The 20,231-nt window shown below is 38.8% G+C and overlaps 1 protein-coding gene across 1 annotated transcript in view; it reads left to right on the forward strand.

Annotated features, from left to right (window-relative positions):
* The window catches only part of FLT1 (fms related receptor tyrosine kinase 1), a 107,762-nt gene that overhangs the window by 16,555 nt on the left and 70,976 nt on the right, over nucleotides 1-20,231 (forward strand). The window contains exons 4-8 of the mRNA XM_035325461.1: nucleotides 8,154-8,278; nucleotides 14,469-14,631; nucleotides 14,719-14,855; nucleotides 16,399-16,573; nucleotides 18,442-18,559. Coding sequence (XP_035181352.1) covers nucleotides 8,154-8,278; nucleotides 14,469-14,631; nucleotides 14,719-14,855; nucleotides 16,399-16,573; nucleotides 18,442-18,559 — 718 coding nt within the window. The remainder of the gene's footprint in view (nucleotides 1-8,153; nucleotides 8,279-14,468; nucleotides 14,632-14,718; nucleotides 14,856-16,398; nucleotides 16,574-18,441; nucleotides 18,560-20,231) is intronic.

Below are 20,231 nucleotides of genomic sequence, written 5' to 3' on the forward strand. Positions count from 1 at the left end.
CTGCTGCTTTTAACGAGTTCTCATCAGAGTGAATTAGCCTTTGTTTTCATTCTGTGACACAAAGAGTGGGACTGGTGCTATGGAAAAACAGAATGAAGTGGACCTTTCAGTGCAGCGACAGAAAATGAGATAGCTCTCCCCATTATTTTTTTTGCCTTACTGAGAATCTTTGAACAATTCATGCTGTTCATCCAGCTCTGCTTCTTCTGGAATATGCCACAGAGTATTTTCCTCACCCAACTATTTACCTGTAATCCTCTGGATACCAAACTACAGGTGCATCCAAGGAAGTGTGATGAAAGTAGAAGGTTATTAACTTAGCAGTCAACATGTACCACTGCCTAGGAAAAATTACAATGCGCTTGGATGACTTTTTTTGAGTTTCCCATCCTGGGACCTTCTTGAACTTGTCATTTTGGACCACATTTTTAGCTACCCTTGGACCACATCTTTATCTACCCGCAGTCCTCTCTGTTCACCACACAAGAAGAGCAAGGATGATAGTGACCTTGACCAAGAACCTCTCTGCTAAACCTTCTGTAGGATATATTATATGAGATTCCCTCATGTTCCCTTGGTCTCTTTCCTGTTTGGAGTGCTAATTTTTCTGGATCCTGAATTATTGCAAATGGAAGACGTAATTAGTCCTCATAACTCTTCACTGCTTCCTGAGCTGTACATGGCTTCTTTGCACCTGACAGATAGCCTTAATCAGATATATGTGAATCGGCTAATCTGACTAAATCACATGACAGAAAAAAAAGCAAGTCATTAAAGAATAGTTTTTCCTCTACCTTCCCCCAGATCAGTTAAAGATAAGGTCAAGTGCCTGAGTGCCTTAGTTACATTGATTTTTCAAAGGCCAGTTCTTAAATGTTGATGTTGGTGTTGAAATAGGGTTAGACTGTTTTTCATCCTACCTTACTTGCCAAAAAGGGATAATCCTGTATCAAGCTTAGACATCTTCAGCATCTTAATTTTCAGAATTCGACAATCTTTTTGATTGAAAGCCAATTTCTTAACACTTAAATGTTGATTGTGTCCTACTAATGACATATACAAGTATGGCAATCTACAGCTGACAAAGGAGGCTGTGATGTAGCTGCTCTTGTAAGGACAGTTGAAAGTGTCACTCTGTCCCAAGATGAGGAAAGGTGTATTGGTCCTTCAAAATTTTACAACTTCAGGAAGAAATGTCGAGTAGATTGAAAAGAAGCAAGATTCAGAGTACTCAAACTCATCCTTTCTGATCAGTACAGCACTAGCATTGGAAAGAAAATACATAAGGAATCTCATAACGTAAGTTAAGGTTTCTCTGAACACACAGGAAATTTGATTACCTTGTCTGAGTGGGGTGAAAATGAGAAAAAAAAAACACTCTGTCAAGACTAACTTTCTTGAGTTCAGTTTTATCTTAAAGGGATTTGTGGGTGCTTAGGAAATAAACATTTGTAAAATTTGAGTCCCTCCTAGTTTTGTATTGTTTCCTGTGGCAGGACGTTGTGTCAGTCCATTTCCCATATTAGCTCCATGTGGATCACCAAGGTGCCTGTTTCCCATGTCTTAGTATGCTGCAGTTGAGAACAAATAGTTGCTATTTACAAACACAGAATCCAAATCAGGAAAGTTGATATTGTTTGTACAGGAAGTCATCACTTATTGTTTCAAAAACGATATTCATTTCCGTAATTAGAGTGATACTGAAAATGAACTGGATAAAATTAATTAAATAAATAAAGAATTAATAAACCCAGTAAGTCCTTTGGTTTAGAAATGAGAGCATGCTATGGCAGAAGATGAGCTTCTGCAGGTAAAAATAAGATGCAAAATGATGAGAAGGAGCCTGGAAATCCAAGCTCCCCTGGACGGCTTAAAGCGTTTCTGAAATGTGGTGTTTGGGTGCTCAAGAACTTGCAGGCTGGTGACTTTTCTTTCAGGAGCTAGTCCTGACACCACCCTTCTTTCAGCTGGAGAGGTCACTACTGAGTTGCACAGTGGAGTGACTGCGCAGTGTGCGCTGCAGTAACTCTTGACCACACACTGCTCAGGAATTGAGACATCAAGTGAGGGAAATGAATTCTCTCAAGAGCCTTGGACTTTGCTCTAAAAAAAACTGATGTCTTGACTTCCACCATGAGCCATGGGAAAAATCTGAGATGAAGCATATGCCTCTTTGCCAATTTCTCCACTGTCGCAGACCCAGAACTGTTTTGTTACACAATTGCAGCCTGGAAGTTAAATGGAAAGATTTGTAATGAATAGTGACTGCAGACATTGGAGTAAGACATGGGGAATTTTCTGCTTGGAGAGAGATCATTATGGAATAAAGACATTTAAGAAACACCAGATTATCAGCAGGCTATTTTGAAACCTACAAAGACTTCCCCAGGGACAGTGCTAAGGCTTTTCTCTCTGTCTGCCTTTGTTCCGGTAGCTCCACGACACTCTTTTCCAGTTGCTGGAGCTCATTCATTTTCTTTCTTCTTCAAGAATGTGCAGTCCTCTTCATTCTCTACTCTCATCTCTTTCTTCCTTTGCCTTTGATCACCTGTTCCCGTGGTACAACAGAGAAAAGCAAATAACTTCAATTACATTAATATAGCAAGCTTAGATTTTTGTGGGAATTTAAACAAACTTTGATTCAAGTTTAAACGTTATTTCCTGTGATGAAGATAGCTTTCAGCTATTAATATAAAAAAAAAACAATGTTTTAGTTCTTCTGCAGCAGAGAATTTTTCTCCAAGTGGTACTTGAAGTTAGCTATTAGCCTGTTGCTTTGCCACAGTTCTCTTTCACCTTGTCTCTCCTCACACTCCTGTGGTGTATATCTTCTGACCACACACTTTTCGTTGCAAAGTGATACATTTACTGCATCATTTAAAACATTCTGTTTTAAAAACAGATCTCTGTTCTAAGTCAGTCGTCTGTTCTCTTTCTGTACTTAACAGAGGGAAAGAAGCACCTTTTTTTTTCTCCAAAAAGAAAATGTCTCCAATGTCATTTCTCCAAAATGACAGTCCAAAATGAAGCACTTTAGCATCATTGAATGCTTCCAAATGTAAGCTTTTGAAATGCCAAAACATCCGGGGATTCAAGTGCACTTTCAAACTGTAGAGTTGTATCCTGCAAGTGCTAGAAGTATGATGTCTCCTTGGGAGGTCTAGTTGTTGACAGTTAGATGTATCCAGGCCCAGAACTGTCATGGATTTAACGTCTAGCTTGAATAGACTGACTCATGAAACACCAAAGGTACCATGTTGCAGAACAGTGATGGCATTAAAAGAGTTACCTGAAGGGTCTCTAAGATGTAAGAAGCTTCAAAGTCAAAAGAAATCTGATTAAAACACTAGGAAGACAAAATGTGCTGAAAGCTAACAGTAAAGGAGATTTTTTTTCTTCTTTTTCCTTTTTCTTCTTCAGACGTAATGTACCAACAGATGAACCTGACAAGGCCTAGGAAACTCTTTCTCTTGTGCTTTTTCTTTGTCTTTGGTTTTGGCACAGTTCTAGCCTATGAGCAGTGCTTTTTTGGCTTACACTCTCAAAGTCATTGGTATGATAGCACTTCTATTATGAAAAGGAAACTAGTTGGAATTAAACTATGTTACAGCTGTATCAAGTATGTGGACACATTTTTAGTGTCTATTGAGGCTCCTGTTAAAAAACAGAGCCCTCTAAGAGTTGCTGACGTAAATCACCTATAATTGCTGTACTTTTGAGTAGCGTCATTGTGTGTACATGAACTTCACATCGCACTTCACTGTGTTGAGCAGAGCATGCATGGAAGCTTTGGCAGCATCAAAGGCTGCACACTCAGCTCTGAGGTCCTGTTTCCTCACCAAGCCTTATATCTGCCACTGTAATGGAAATACATTTCCAAGATGACCCATCCTGAAGAAGGGATACAGCCAAAAAAGTGTTTCTAATGACTTTCTAGAGATAACTTTCTGAACATAGTAATTACTGCACTGTGAATTTCCTGGTTAAAGTACTTTTTCTTAAGAGCTTTAACCACTTTTTAAATGTGTGATAGACCTACGTTGATGATAGCATAGTGTAACTAGTCTCAAAGGAAAACAAACAAACACTGCCTAGAAATCATTGTACAATTATACTAGCAATGCTTTGTCTCTGAATGTGCTCCAGTTATGAAGTATTTCCCTCCTTTTTTTTTTTTTTCCTGACTTCTGTGTTTATTAATTTATAGCTCTTGTTTTCCTTCAAGATTTAGAAATAGTTTGTATTCAGAGAGTATTATTTTACAGGCTAAGAAGAAGGAAGAGTGGAAAAGCCCTTATTGCAGAAAGATGTTGTGCTTCCATGCATGCAAAATGGGATTTTTTTTTTTTTCTTAAACAACATAGACATCTACATGTGAGAAGGCTGAATAAGTGCCTTTCCTAGGGCTTGATTAATCTCACCATCAAACAGATGTCTAAACCAGGTCAGATGAATCCCATGCCAGAAAACCCCTGCTCTCCAGTGTCTACACTGTTTGGCCACATAGCTCAGAGAAGGATGTATGTGTTTTAGATGTGTGAGGTGATATCCACTCTCAGTGTGCAAAGCTCTCCTTGAGTAACTTTTGAACAAGCCCTATTAATTTAGCCAGGATAACTGCAATTAGTCAGGGTGAATCCCTGGAAAGGGAAGGGGAATTTGGCAATTGGCCCATTAGGTTTAGCAAAGTTCATGTCTGTACTTTAGTGCATGTGCATGGGGGAAAAGACTGTTCTGGCTCTTTTATCCTGAATAAATAAATAAATAAAGTTAATGATGAGCCGGGTGTAAGTATAGGTATTTTGGAAGAGCTTTATAGGACAAATTTGCAGAGATTTCAAGAAGCTCACACTTCCCTGAAATGTTTCTTCCTGCAGATGTATAAGTACTCTGACTTACATAGCTCAAGTTATATTTAAAAAAAAAAAAAAAAAGAGCAAGAACAGTAGCTGCAGTAGCTGAAGCACGTAGAAAAAAAAGCATGAGGCTCCCCATCTTTTCTGAATCTGACATTTCAGTGTTGGCTAATTTAGTTGTTTGTGCAAAGCCCATAAATAGCCTAGACAGGTTACTGATACCAGACATAATATTGCTTGTGTTAAGTCTCTTATCAAGTTTGTATCTGGCTGCCAACCAGCTTAATAAAAAGCTGCTATTTACGTTCTTTAACAATATAGCAAGTGACCTTCGGATTTTCTGATTTCTTGACTTCTCTTTGTGGTTTCATGTTGATTGTAAGTGAGAGATATTGTAAGGAACACAGTCAAACCAACACACAGTCATTAACTCCAGGCACAATTAAAAATATTCTAAAGTGACTTTTAAAGCAACCTTTGGCATATGCAAACATTTTGGCAATCCCTCTTTCACTTCCTTACCCTTGCAAGCAGCTCTGAAGCAAAACAAATAAATAAACAAAACCAAAAAAAAAGTGAGGTCAGCTCACTTAGGTCTTTTACTCCAAATCCTGATGAAGCTGAATGTGTGACTTGGATGTGGTCTTCAAGACTGGTCAATCTACCATGTTCCTCTTATAGGTAGATCTTTCTGAACATAAATTTGTGTGAAGCTGGCTCAGAGACTGCTGAGGTGGGAGGTTAGGTCATCCTAGATGTTCTCCCAGACAGCTGGTCAAGGAAGGCTGGCATTTACCTCCCCTCAGGAAGGAATTGGGTGGAAATGTAGCAGCAGCCACTGCCAATGGCTATGATGGGAGGGAAAGGGGAAAAAGGAAGCAAGGAGTGTTGTTATTTGAGGGGTTAGAAGGATTCCACTTTGTTGGCATACCCTGCCCTGGTGCTGCTGTGAGTTCAGCTTGAACAGATCCTGGTCTTGAAGCACCAAAAATATCCCCTTAAGGCCATTAAGGCAGAAGGAGAATGAAATCAAAGGGAATCAGGAAAAGCCTCCACACTCATTATGAAAACAAAACTGTGCTAGGAAACATGATGCGTATTCCTTTTAATCAAAAGCAGGAAGACATTTGGAGCACTTGGGGCCATCGATTGCCCTCCGGTCCATGGCGGAAGTCCCCGGTGATGTCAATGGGAGCTCTGCACGCGAATCGCGGGGGCACAGAGTCAGCCCTTGGCGTCCTGGTGCCTTGGCATGCCATGGCAGGGAATGTACCAAGGAAGGCCGTCATTGAGATTTGAAGCCTACTAAGAGGAGCTGGGGCATTTTGTCAACTTTTATGCAGCACTTCATTGACTTCTCCAGGCGCAAATGCTAATTTCCATTGAAGAAGAAGGAGAAAAAAAAAAAAAAAAAAAAAGCCTAAGCTTGGTTTTTTGTGCTCGTTTCCTGTCCCTGCCTTCAGATGGACAGGAATCCTGCAAGGTCTGAGCTGCACAGCCCCCGTGGCCTCGATGTTGGCATCAGTCAGTGGTGACACTCTGTCTGCAGACAGCACCGGTAATCTCCACAGCAGCTCTTCCTCGCACTTGTAATGATCTGGAGATTATGATACAGGAAACTACTTTGCAAAGCTTGCTGGTTTTGGGCAGGAGCTCTTAATTTTGTGACAAAGACGAACAAGTCTTCGGGGAGTTGTAAATCCGTTTGTCTGGTGATGTTAAGGGGCAGGTCACCTCTTACACGCCTGCAGCCCCTGAAAAACAAAAAAGGTTCTTTTCACCATGCTTCAAACAGGTTCATTCTTGGTCTTTCCTTGAATCATATTGCAAAGGAAATGTTAGCCTAACAAGTCCTTAGGGTATTTTTTATTACATGCGCATCCTCTATTACTCATAAGTTCCTTTTGCGATCTTGGTGGACATTTAACACCTATTATTAAGTAAAACATTGTGATAGTCTTTCATTTCATAAAATTTGTGTAACAAATTCATTAAACCTCTTTGGGAAAACGTTTTCAGTACATTTTTGTATATTTAAGATATTTGTCCTTAGGATTCTCCCCAGTATAAATTAGGGTGGAATTTGCTTATCTTCCTGTTTTATGTCTCACACAAAAATATTTTTGCATGTAATAAAAAAGAAGATCTTAAAGGCAGAAGACTTTTTATGACACTGGGAAGTGCAAATCATACGTCTGAAAGAGAAACAAAAGCAATGTATTTAAAGAATCACTTGAGTGATCATAGGTCAATGTGCAGAATTCTGGGACCAAAACTTTAGTAAAACAATTACAATTTAAGGTTTTGTAAAGGGTCAATTCTTGCTAGCTTTACTTCTTTCTTTTCCAAGAAAGATTTCCATTGTTACATGTAAGATTTTTGACTCAGTGAAAATAATAAGATTTGCCTGAAAAAACATTGGAGCTGTAGATAAGCATGGAATTGAGATCTGAATGTTCCACTTTTTCAAGAGTTAAAAGCCAGACCTTAAGTGAATTTGGAGGTAGTCTGTCTGAACAGTGAGTCAAACCAAACCTCCAGATCTCAACACCTGCAAAGAAGATTTGGAGCCAGAGTCAGTGGCTTGAGCCCCTCTTTGTTAACTGGTTCAAACAATAGCTGCAGCAATGTTCCTTGTTCCCAGCGCAAGCTATTTATGACAATGCCCTTTGTTAAAGAGATTGTTCAAGGGACGGTAAATTACTCTGCCAAGCTTTAGTTATTGAGTCAAACAGAATGAATGTTTTCCTGCCATTTTCATTTACCTTGTCACTTACAAAAGAGACATATAGGTATTGTGATATTAGGAAGGAGAAGAATAGTTAACTCTTGCTAGTCCCTTTTCAGGGAATATATGGTTGAAAATATGGCTGAATAATCATAGTAGAGTCTTTCTCCTAGTGAAGTCAACATGTATTTTTTCCCATCGATTTCCTTGTTGAAGGCAGGAACATGTCTTGTGTAAGGGTTTCCTGATAAGAGAATTTCAGCTCACATCCCATAACTACTTCTCCTGAAATGTCCTGAGAATAAAACCACATCTCCCAGCAGTAGAGATGAAGCTGTAATGAGAAAAAGGTACTTGAACTGCCCTGGATTTTAAAGGAGGTACCGAACTCCTGTTTTTGGTATTCTACTGAAGTTGTTTAGATAAAAGTAAACAAAGGAATAATTTGAGGACGATGTCTAACTTTCATTATAAATAGGCTTGATCAGTTAAGCTGTATGCATCATTACAATTCCCACACACTCTTGCAAAATTTTAGAAATTAACCTTTTCTTTTTCTTTTCCTGCAGATACAGGCAATCCATTTGTAGAGATGAACATTGATATACCTAAAATAATACACATGACTGTGGGAAGAGAGATGATCATTCCATGCAGAGTCACAGCACCAAACATTGCTGTCACTTTAAAAAAGGTACTGCGATCCGAGAATACTCTGAAGGTGTTATTGCTGTTATAGATGCTGCTTTTTTGTTTTTGTTTGGTTTTGTTTACAGCTATTGTGATGATTTTGGAACACTTAAACCATTCAGTTGTTTTTAAATGAGGTTCCTAGATGTCAGTGTGTTTAGAAATATTTCAGCCTTGGAAGCTTGATGTCTTACACTGGATGGAAATTTTCTAAAGAAACTTAAGCTTTACATACAATTTCATTAAAGTTTCATTTTTATTAAAGTTTAACTTCTCAAGAGAAAGGTTTCTGGAACCCAGGAGGGAATTTCTTGTCAGTAGACAAGATTTCCTCCCACTTCTTCCCTTGCCCTTCCTCCCCTTTCCTCTCCCCCTGTCCTCCCTCCATCAACTTTGCTGCCTACTTTTCCATACAAATGCACTTATCAGACAGGAGATGGCTTCTCTTTGTAGGGCAACTTGTGCAGAGTTTGAGATGGCAGGAGCAGTTACAGAAAATCTAGATATTTTTCATGTTTGGGGAACATTTTTCATGTTTTCATTTCTTTCCTAAATTGCGTGAGAGTTACTTGGAGAGCTAAGTGACCTTCATGTATGTAGTAAAGTACGTGGAACCAAGACAGAGAGAGGTGCCTCTTTTTTAAAGTTGCTTTGTTTGGCTTAAAAATTAGGCAGAGGTGCCAGTGATGCTTTGTTTCTAACAGAAACAAACAGAAATCTGTGCATAGTAACATAAATGTTCAGCCTTGATATAAGGAAGATATTTTTTTTTCTTTTTTTCTTTTTTTTCTATAGAATAGCATGCAATTGGTAAGCAATACCTTTGTGCAATGCTTATCCAGATCAATAAAAGTCTTTGATTCTTCTTTGACCATAGAGATTTACACCAGCCATGGATTTGGTCCTGTGTTTGAACTTGACATGGAGGTTTAAAAATTTTACCCAGCCTTTGTTAACATTGTGCTTTGCTAATATTGATACTGACTATACCTCAGTTTCCAGCTGCTAAATCACATGGAAGCAAGCTAAATGCAGTGAAAGGAAAGTAATCTGACCTAAGAAATGTATCTGCATGTATATACACAAACACGCACACACAATTTTCTAGCAAGAACTGTATCAGCGATGGATGATGCACAAGATTCTTTGGCTATAGAATCAAAAGTAAATGAGGCTGAGCTCTCTATAAGGTGCAGGATGTAAAGTATGAACTTATCTGGGCATTGTAGTGTTGCATCTGAAATCTCAGCATATTCAATTCCTTACTGAGAAAATTCCCATCAGCATTCTCTCTTTTGAAATAATGTAAAAGTGAACTTTTCTCTTTATTTGAGGCATATCTACTGTCTTTGCTCATTATCGGCTTGCCTTTAGCTTGGGTTTGCAGTGTATGATGCATCTTTACACCATCAAAACCAGATGTAATACTCTGGGAAGGAGAAAGAGGAGGTGGATCCAAGTCTTGAAAGAAAGGATTGGTTGCTTACATGTTTTGCATTCCAGGAAAAAGAAATGTGTTCCCTAATTCATCCCAGAATTTCCTGAAGTATGTAAGCTACAATGCATTACATCATATCTTACTTTATTTATCCTCTGTGACACCCATGTATGAAGATTCCATCAAGTTTTTGCTCTCATAGCAATTAAGAGATGTGTTAAATGCGTTTCCCAGCTGCAGGCATACTGCTTCTGTAGAGCTGGCAAAAGCTATCCTGTATTTTCCATTTAGCAATAAAGGAAGAAGTCAGTGTCCCCATAATGCAATCCCCTGGAGCTGGAAAGAAAGACCCAGCATTAGAGCCATTAGAATATGCAATATTTTTTGTAATATTTCTCTTCTGAAACAACTCATTGGTAAAGTCACATGAATACTGCCTCCAGCATTTTGTTCTTCTGAAACACTAGTTCTTAGCAGTAGTGGACCAGTGTGGGAAAGTTTTATTATTAATTTTCAACATTACACATGGTTTTATTACTAAAACTGCATCTTTACATTGCTTTTGAGATACTGTGCTGTTCTAACTTCCAGGCTGAACATCTCTACAAATTGTATGGTATAGCATGGTAATCATATGCAACATCTAAGAAGTCTTAACAGTCAGGAAGGAAATGAGGTTGAAACTTTTCATTTCTATTCTAAATCTAGCCTTCAGGTCCTATTACAATCTATATCTGCAACAGCTGGTGGCCCTTTCTATTCCTCACCATATTCCTCACCTGTAAAATCAATTATTTTTTTTTTTGCTATAATATTTAATAGAAAGATATCCAGAGCCTTTGAAACCATCTTCCCTATCAATATGATTCTGGCAGATTCATTCAAGATCCCTAAAATATAATAAAATTTATTGCAACTAGGTATGCACTTCCCTTGCTTCTTCCTTTACTCTTGTCTCACTAAACAGAGAAAATATCTTCCTTCGGTACAATGATTTGATCCCTCTATTCACTTCCCTTTTGGATTCTCTGTCATAAAATCAGCAATGCCCTTCATAGAAATAGAACTAAATATGTTTCAGTATTAAATAAAAGGATTAAAAAAATAGTAATAAAAAAGGAACCCCAAAGATGCTAAGAGGACGGTATGATTCTTAATAATGCCACATCATCCTTCCGAAGCTGGTAGAAGGGGAAACATGAAAGAAAAAACAAACGTTCAAAACTCTAATTATAGAATCACAGAATCGCAGGATGGTTTGGGTTGGAAGGGACCTTAAAGCCCACCCAGTCCCAAACCCCTGCCATGGGCAGGGACACCTCCCACTAGACCAGGTTGCCCAAAGCCCCATCCAGCCTGGCCTTGAGCACCTCCAGGTATGGGGCATCCACAGCTTCTCTGGGCAGCCTGTTCCAGTGCCTAATATTCCAGTGCCTAATGTACATTTTTTTTGCTATACTTTCAGCTGGCTCTTTCCAATACAATCTGTCTTTGGAGATGTGGGGAACCAAAACATAACTATGTACTCTTGGCCATATGTATATACCCAAACCTTGTGGTAGTACTATGTTAATGTCGCTTGGAACCAAAAAGGTTCAGTGGCCAGTGCTGAGCAAAGAAGGAGGCACAGGTTGTGCCAAGAGAAACTGAAGTCTAGTTTGAAACAAAGAAGGTTTCAAAGAATCAAAGCTCAAGACTGCACTGGGAGCCACAGCACTGTGGCTCATGCAGATAAGTATGTGGACAGTAAATTCCAGTTTACTGCAGCCATAACAACAAACTGCTTCTGTGAACACCTCTCACTATCTGTGGGTACCCATCTGTAACCTATTATTTCAGCTGGTTTTATTGTCTGCTGCTTCAGTGGAGATGGTGCTGTTGCAGCACAAAGTTGCTTCATGGATTTTCTGCCTCTGCTGGTGATGACCAAATGCCCAAGTTCTTTGAAAAGGCCCCAGCTGCTTGGCCCTGCCTTGGTATTGGGGTGGACCAGGTAACCTCCAGGGGTCTCTTCCAACCTCAGTTACTGTGTGGTTCTGGGATCCTCATCCATGCAGTAATAACCACAATAAAGTTGATGTGTCACTAGGTGGTGGCCTGCAAGTTGGTGTCTTTGCTTATGGTAGAATAAAGCCCTAAATATTTCTCCAAGAGTGGGAAACAGGTCACCTGAAACACTGGGGTGGCAGAAGAGAGCAGCATGGAGGAGAGCTGGATAAGAAACAGACATAAGGAGGAAGGGTTGACCTATGAAAAGCAAGGAGGGTTGGCACCCAGCCTTTGCCCTGAGACAAAATCCTGGCATTTCTACCTCCTGAAATGGACTTGTTGTAGTATCTTGGTTTGGTACCTTTATATCTTTAGTATCTTAGCCAGAGAACAGCTATGCCATAAGGATCTTTTTTCTAGTATATGGACTTCAGTTTTCTAAAATTCTCCTTATAGCAACTGAAATGTGTCAGTTTGCACTTTTACATGTGAGTGCATGTAACTTTTTACTCTCAAAGCCACAGGTGTACTTCTATCTGGTTTGGGGAGTCAGGCAAGTAAACTGTGCAGGTAAGGATCTGCCTCCAAGGCAGGTGAGCCTGCTGGACATTCAGACAACTGACAGCTTTTGATGTAGCAGAGCAGGACCATATTTATAAGCACTTTATTTCCAACATCCAGACACTTCCAGGGTGTTCTGGCTACTTCTCCTTTCCTGAAGCAAGACTAACACAAATTCGGTAATCCATCAATTAACTTATTAATATGGAGTTAATTTATTCCCTGGCTAACATCAGTTTAGGCTCTGAGGCTCAGACTCATCTCTTTTTTCTTGATTTATATGAAAACCTATAGAGAAGTATGCTATGAAGCAGTTTGGTTTCTAACAAAGCTGCAGAGGATAAATCCAGCTGAAGCTCTTGAAAGCATCACTATGAACTAATTAAACCAAAACTTGGATATTTGTTTCATTTAGAGACAGGAATGGCAACAGAGCTCTTAGAGCCCAAGATACCTTTGAATGGTAGCCAGCACACTATAAGGTAGTGGGCTTTGCTTGTGATTTGCATGCTTACTATAAAATCTTATCAGCTGTTGCAAAGATGAGGAATCCTACGCAGCACTTTCACGCTCTCTGTAATTGTTGTCCATTTGATTCACTGTGCATTTCTGTTGGAGGAAATGGTGTGAGATGAGAGGAGGTGATCCCAAGGGCAGCTTGCAGCATGTGCTGAGCAGGCAGCATGAAGGGTGCTGCGTTTTGGAGAAGCTGAGCCACGCAGGAAGGTGCCAGGCAGCTGTGCCTCCCCCTGCCACTGGCAGCCACCTGCAGTGGCTTTGGCTGTAGGAATAGAGAGGCTGGCCACCACACCAGCCCTCTGCTCAAATAAAGGTGAAGGAGGAGATGAAAGGGATGCAGTGAGGCTGGGAGCATGGAGAGGTGATGGGATGCGAGGTGCTTAGGTAGGCCTATGGATGGAAGCACATAGAAATTCTCTTTGCTTAGGGCACTCAAGTTCTGCTATAAGGTGTCTTAAAAATATGTATATTTTCTTCAAAATAATAGTGGGATTTATAAACGTAGAGTCACAGCCAGGCTTTGTACTGATGATTGATCTCTGTGTTATCCAAACAGTGGCATTTATTCTATCAATAAAGCTGAATAACTATAAAAGAGAATTGATGTAAAATAAAAGAGGTGTTGCCTGGGCCTCTATGCCTATGTCATGTTTTACTTTTTCTTTTTTTATTATTATTATTTTATTGTATTTTATTTGTTTTATAAAATGGGGCTTAAAACTCAAAGGATGCTTACATAAAATATCACTTGTTCTACTGACAAAGTGGATACTTGAACCCTCATGACAAAACTTTAATCTGAAAAAAAAATTTAGATTTCAGGTCATAAGTTTATGAAACATCTGATCATTGTACACTAATTACTTGCTGGGTTCTCAACTTCTGAGGGACCTAGATTTGCCCATTTTTTTGAAAAGGCAACAAATTCTTTTACTCTGGAAATTTGATATAATTTGTTTCACGCATCCTTTCAAAATCTGTAGTCAATATGATTTTCCTCATTCAGTATGACCTGTAGTTCTCAATAAAAGTGCCCAAGGTAGCCTTGAAGATTTAAAATTTGTATTTTATGTTGTATGTAATGACTTAGAGACGTGTTCTCTGTGATCTGTCAGCTCTGGATTAAGCATCCGTGTGCTTCACATTTTTTATTTTATTTTTTTTAACATTCTAGTCCTTTAGACAACATAAACATGAGAAGCATCAGATTGAATCCTGGCAGGAATTTGTTAAAGCCATCAGATGACAGCATATCAAGTCCATTTGTCACCTCCATTGAAAAATGTGTATTTGTATCTCTGTGGTAACACCGGGACGTTTAATTGCAAAGGTTCTCTAAGATGAGCACTTTAGCTGCCAACTGGGAGCCAACAGAATAGCAGCCCAAGCACTGAGGCTAATGATAGTGTCAATCTATTGTGTCATAAATTACATCCTGTTATAAATAATGAAATCTTGGAAACAAATAAAACATTCACATTCTTCACCCAGGTTTTTCCTCTATTTTGTGATGAAAACGTGACTTGAAAAATCTGCATAATTAAATGTCATCCTTTCTACTTTGATTGGCATTTTTTCAAGTTTTTTTTTTTTTTTTTTTTATAAAAACCTTTTTTTTTGGGGTTTTTTTTTTTAGAGTGTGGCATGAGGATAAGTTGTTTTTATGATGTGTGTTTGCCACTTCCAGATTCCTGGAGAAGCCCTAATTCCTGATGGCAAGACGATAATCTGGGACAGCACGAAAGGCTTCAGAATACCTAAGGCAACCTACAGATTCATAGGGCTCCTGAGCTGTGAGACAACCATTGCTGGGCACAAGTATAGCACAAAGTACCTAACTCACCGAGAAAGTAAGTAGCCTTCTGCACTCCTCTTCTTTTGCAAAACCCTCTGCCCTGGTGATCTTACTCACATTTCCTTCTCTTTGTGACATGCAGCCAACACAATTTTTGATGTTCAGTTGAGCACCCCACGCCTTGTCAAGTTGCTGAAGGGAGACAGCCTGGCAATTAACTGCACTGTCACGGCAGCCTGGAACACCCGTGTGCAGATGACGTGGACTTACCCCGGACAGGTGAGTGCTGGGGATGAAAGGAAGAAACCGGGTGAGGGTTCCCATAGATCGTATTACATCTAGCATCCCGGGAGGAACTCTACCTCAAAATGCTTGTTGTGTTTCTCATTCCATCATTGTGAACCTTGCTGACATGGCTTTTAAGTTTGTTTGTTTGTTTGTTTGTTTTTCTGGTGCTTAATTGAATAAGTAAACAAGTTTACACAATATACTCTGCTATATTGCATAACCACGAGCGAGCACTAGAAACGTTTCATCCCTGGGACCTTTTTTTTGACCTGGGGAAATGATAGAAATTTATCACCCAGTCCCAGGCAGGGGCTCTCTTGTGACAAAAAAGTTTTCGTCGAGGCTGTCCTTCTTAGCACATTCATAAAAGACTGGCAGACAGTCAGGCACCCGACTCAAGCATGTTTAGAGAAGATATTTTGATTTAGCTAGCCAAAATCTCATTTGTTAAGTGTCACATGAACAATCCACTTGTTTTGACAACTACAGGAATGATCTTGAATGTGCTTCTCCTCCCCCAACATTGGGAGCATCCTCATAAATATTTGTCGCTTACAAAACAACTGCCAGGGAGCCCGTGTAAAGCTGATAAGAAATTTGACATTAGTTTAAGGTTTACAACTCCCATTCCTTTCATGTCAGTTTGATTTATGCTGGTGATTCAAGTCAAGATCATTTATTATGTCACTCATTGTGTCTAATCACAAGCTGAAATTATGATTACATTATATAAGGAAGATTAATGCAATCATTTCTTGCATACTGTAGCCATTTTCCTTGGCATTTTTTCTTCACAGAAGTAAACAACCTAGCAACAAGAAACGCTCCAAATATATTACATTTGGTCACTGCTACATTACCAAGCCCTAGCTGAGCACCACACTTGTGAAATTCTGCTTGGGTTTTATTTGGATGGTAACTGAAGGGTGCTCAGTGTTTGTAAGACAACAACAATGTCCTGGGTTAAATAAACTTTGAGGCCAAAGGCTGAGGGGGAGTTGCAGGAAATAACTCCTCAGGCTCATATTATCTTCAGTTCCACCCTGCTACTCCTTTGCCAAATCTAGTCACTTTTCCGTCTATAGCATTTCCAGAATTCCCCCCTTTTGGTATTAATGCCCTCATCTTCTATATATCTGCTGCCTATGGACACTGAACCAAGGCACCAAACTATGTGCTGCCCTTCATGTGCTAGCTCCAAGGACTTTTATGAGCAATGCTGGATGAGGAGCAGTGGAGACCTGGGCATGTTGCTATGGTAGGTCATGCAGAATTGGTGACCTTCCTCTGGAAAGAACAAGTTTGGATGCTTCTACGACTTGAATGGAGATTGGGATGAATTGCCAGATAAAGTTACTTCTCATTTTTATTTTTGAATCTCTGGAAATATTAGTGATTGTTTTTTTCAGGTTTGTCCTGTGCAAAGGGATCTGGATATATTTTTTGGAGGTTTGGTGGCAGAACAGTAAAATGAAAATCATAATACTCATAAAAAATTGATTAAGCTCTTTCTTGTTCGTTTTTGCTTTTATAGACAAAGAAGAGAGGCTCCATAACACAGCGCATTGACCGGAAGAATACAGAAGCCAATATTTTTTACAGTATTCTAGTTGTTGACAGAGTGCGTGATATTGATAAAGGCCAGTATGCCTGCCACGTGAAGAGCGGGCCCTCAATCAAATCAGTTAACACAACAGTCCTCGTTTACGGTAAGAAATACCTTGGGTTTGTAGAATACTGAGGGCTCACTTACCAAGTTCAGTCACATGATATCTTTATATCTTGACACAAAGTGGAGATGAATTTATAGCATGGTCATCATGGATAGAAGATGGAGGGACATAAGAAAGAACGTGTGCCTTTTCTTCCGTGACTGTTTTGCCTGTTTGGCAACAGACACATTAATGTTCAGTTTGATCACCCTTGTTGGCTAAGTCCTGTGACGATCCTGTCCTCAGTTAGTTCTGGCAGTACCAGTCCCTCTTCTACAATACTTATCCACTGCTTCCTATGAAGCAAAAGAAGAAAAAACAGATAAGCTAGCTCTACGTGGAGAAGATTGCTGGTAAACCATTCACAAAACCGAAACAAGTATAACATACTGCAACTCATTAATGTGGTTTTACAGTGGGAGCTTTAAATGAGTTCTCTGTGGTCTGCCCAGGCTTCCTGTGAGATCTGGAAATTCCCTGTGTTGTTTCAAGCTTATATGAATGAGGACTTCTGTGACCTGGGACTCCATGAGAAGCTACCTTCTTTGTGGCATCCTGTTACAATTATGATCATGTAGGATATTCGGAACTTTGTTGGTACTAATAGCCAAATGGTTGGTGGCTGCTTGATGACAGACAATTCGTAGTCACTATATTTATTTGTTCCACAGTTTAGGTGGTCTACTTTTTCTCTCTCATCTGTAATTGTGGTCTAAGCACCAGACGGTGATATTCTCAGAGAGTATTTCAAGTACTTTTTCTCTATTTAACCCTTGGACTAAGACACTGGGAAGACAGGATGAATCATTATTTTCACTTCTTAAGTTCTTAAATAAATAAGCCTGAAACTATCAAAAACTGAGTTTTAGATTAAAACTGCTCAAAGAAGCTGGAGCTGTTGAAGCTAGCCTATAAACTCTTATTCACATAAGCAGTCTCATCTATGGGATACTCATTAGAAAGAGCCAGTGTGAGTAATGGTTTGCACAATCAGGGTTGTATCTTCAAGTACAACCTAATTTGTGTAATTTCACTACTGAGTTATCTTGCACATGTTAGTTTCAAAGTATGCTGCAAATATCACTAATATGACTAAATACTAGACTTATTTAATAGATATACAATATCTATATACAATTCATAATGTGAGTAAATATTGCACTGTGAGTACTGTCAAAGGATGCTGAATTTTTTTTTCATGTTTTAAATGTTTTGATTTTTTTAAATTGCATTTTGAAAAAAAAAAAAAAAAAAAACATTTTCCAATATACTCTAGAAATATTGTGGTTTTATTGCTTCTGGTGAAACACATCGATTTGTCAGAGTTTGAAATATTGGGCAGTACAACTGGAGAAGAATGAATTCCAGCAGGTTGAGACAGTTCCAATGAAGCGATAAAGATTTGTTTGTTCAATGAAACAGCTGTTTACCAATGATACAGAAAGTTTCTGTCTTTTCCTTTGCTGTTTCTCTGAAGATCACTTAAGCCATCCCCAGCCAAATATTTTCTTTTGGAACATCCACTAATTCTCGGCCCTTCAGGGGTGGTGGGGTCACCTGCTCATCTAGTTCAGCTTCCCACGTACCACGAACCACCTTCTGTTTCTTGTGCTTTCTTTTTTTTTTGACTGAAGCACAATGTGAACTTGGCTAGAGTGTATCTTGTTTGGGCAGACTCATGGCCTGGGAACTGTATCTCAGTTTTTTGTATGTTTGTGGTAGATTTTATTCTTGCTGTTATCATGTGGGAACACCAAAATTATTAAAGATCATTTTTATTTGAATTCCTGTTCTCTTTAAAAGAGTGACTCTTGCAGGCTGAAAATTAGTAACATGAGAACACTTTTTTCTTTTATTTCTTTAAGATAAAATGTTCATTAATTTGAAACGTCGAAGAAAAACTGCGCTGGAGGCTGTAGCAGGAAGAAAGTCCTATCGTCTGTCAATGAAAGTGAAGGCATTTCCCTCCCCAGAGGTTATATGGTAGGACAAGTTATTTCCACATATGCACACAACCATTGCTTAAATGAAAAATATTCATTTTTAGACCCCTTAAAATAGCAACAAACTGGGGACAGTACAGTTTTTGATTTTCAGGGTCTGCCTGAGTTTTAAAAATTTAAGAGAACATTATCTTCATTTTGGAAGTGTAAAATAGGATGCTTGGAAACTTTGAAGTTCAGACCCTCAAATATGTTAGATATGTCTCCTGTTGAAATCAATGGGCACTCTACAGGTAAATCCCTCTACCAATTGTTTCTGAATTGCTTCATCCAACTTCCTGCAGACCCAAATATGAGAAATTAGTTTGTCTTTTAAACAGAAAGAGAAAAGAAACTATTTATTAAAGTAACTGTCTGAATTCATTCATACAACCATGCACTACTAGAAAAGCAGTGGAAGGTGGCTTTGCTGTATGGAGATCTGTAGGTTTTGGATCTGCTTTAATGATCAAAGTTTTCACTTTGGCTCAAGTATACTTAGCTAACAAATCTTTTAAATATTTTTTTTTGTATTAACTCAACCACCTTTCTAGAAAACAATGTTATCCATTAATGATCTCAAGGTGTTTTTTTGTGTGTGTGTGTGTGTTGTTGTTTGGTTGGATATTTTATAATTTTAAATAGCAATACTTCTGGTTCAATTCATTACACTTTAACAAGCAGTCTGTGACAAGAATGATTAAGAAAACAAACCATATGTACATGAATAGCAAGTGTTCATGCTTCTCAGAGCCAAAAATTATTTTTGCTTCAAGCGTTTTATTTTATTTAACCCTCCATTCTCCATTTGCAGCTCCACATGGAAAATTAAGGGGCAAAAGTGCAGCTGATACTAGCCATTTATATGGTATTTTCGTCACTTTAATGATTGGGCTTGTTGACTACTCATTTATATCTAAAACTTCTGAATAAAAAAAAAAATATCAATTTGACAATAAGAATACTTATTTACTTATTTATTGCTGTGAGGTTTGTCAACCACTGGAACAAGTTGCCCAAAGAGGCTGTGGTTTCTCCATCCTGTGAGATTTTTGAAATCTGACTGGACATGGTCCTGGACAACTTGCTAATCTTGATTTGAGCAAGGAATTGGACCAGGTGATCTCCAGAGGCCTCAAATATTCAGTGGTTCTGTGAAATATATGTGCAGTGAAATGTCTAAATCTATGGTCCTTAGCCACAACTTTTAATGCTCCTTCAATGACTGAAAAAGTTTTCTGTAAATATTTACTAAAACATGGGGATCAATGTAAAGAAGTCCATCACCACGGTGAATTTCGGTTGCACTCTCATTGAGCTTCATACAGCAACCTACAAAAATGTGGTTTATACCATAATTTACCTTTTGAAGAAAAAGAAATGTTCTGCTTATTCAGTAGTCTGTTTGTGAGCAACACTTCGTACTTTCTGTGTTGATTTTCTGTTATCTTTAAAAACATTCACTTGATAGCAGGATATCTGATTCTTAAGTCCTTATCTAATCTACTTACTCTTCCTCTTCCTAAAATCACAGCTGTGCTTAGGCTACAGTAATACTTTGTCCTGGGATGTATTCTGAGGTCACAAGAAATGGTCAGTGCTGGATGATGCAACCTTTATTTGTGTGAATGACTTTTGGCCAAAATGGTTGTCTTCTTGAGTAATGGCAGCAG

Source organism: Oxyura jamaicensis, chromosome 1 (genome assembly GCF_011077185.1).
Source record: "Oxyura jamaicensis isolate SHBP4307 breed ruddy duck chromosome 1, BPBGC_Ojam_1.0, whole genome shotgun sequence".
Classification (NCBI taxonomy): domain Eukaryota; kingdom Metazoa; phylum Chordata; class Aves; order Anseriformes; family Anatidae; genus Oxyura; species Oxyura jamaicensis.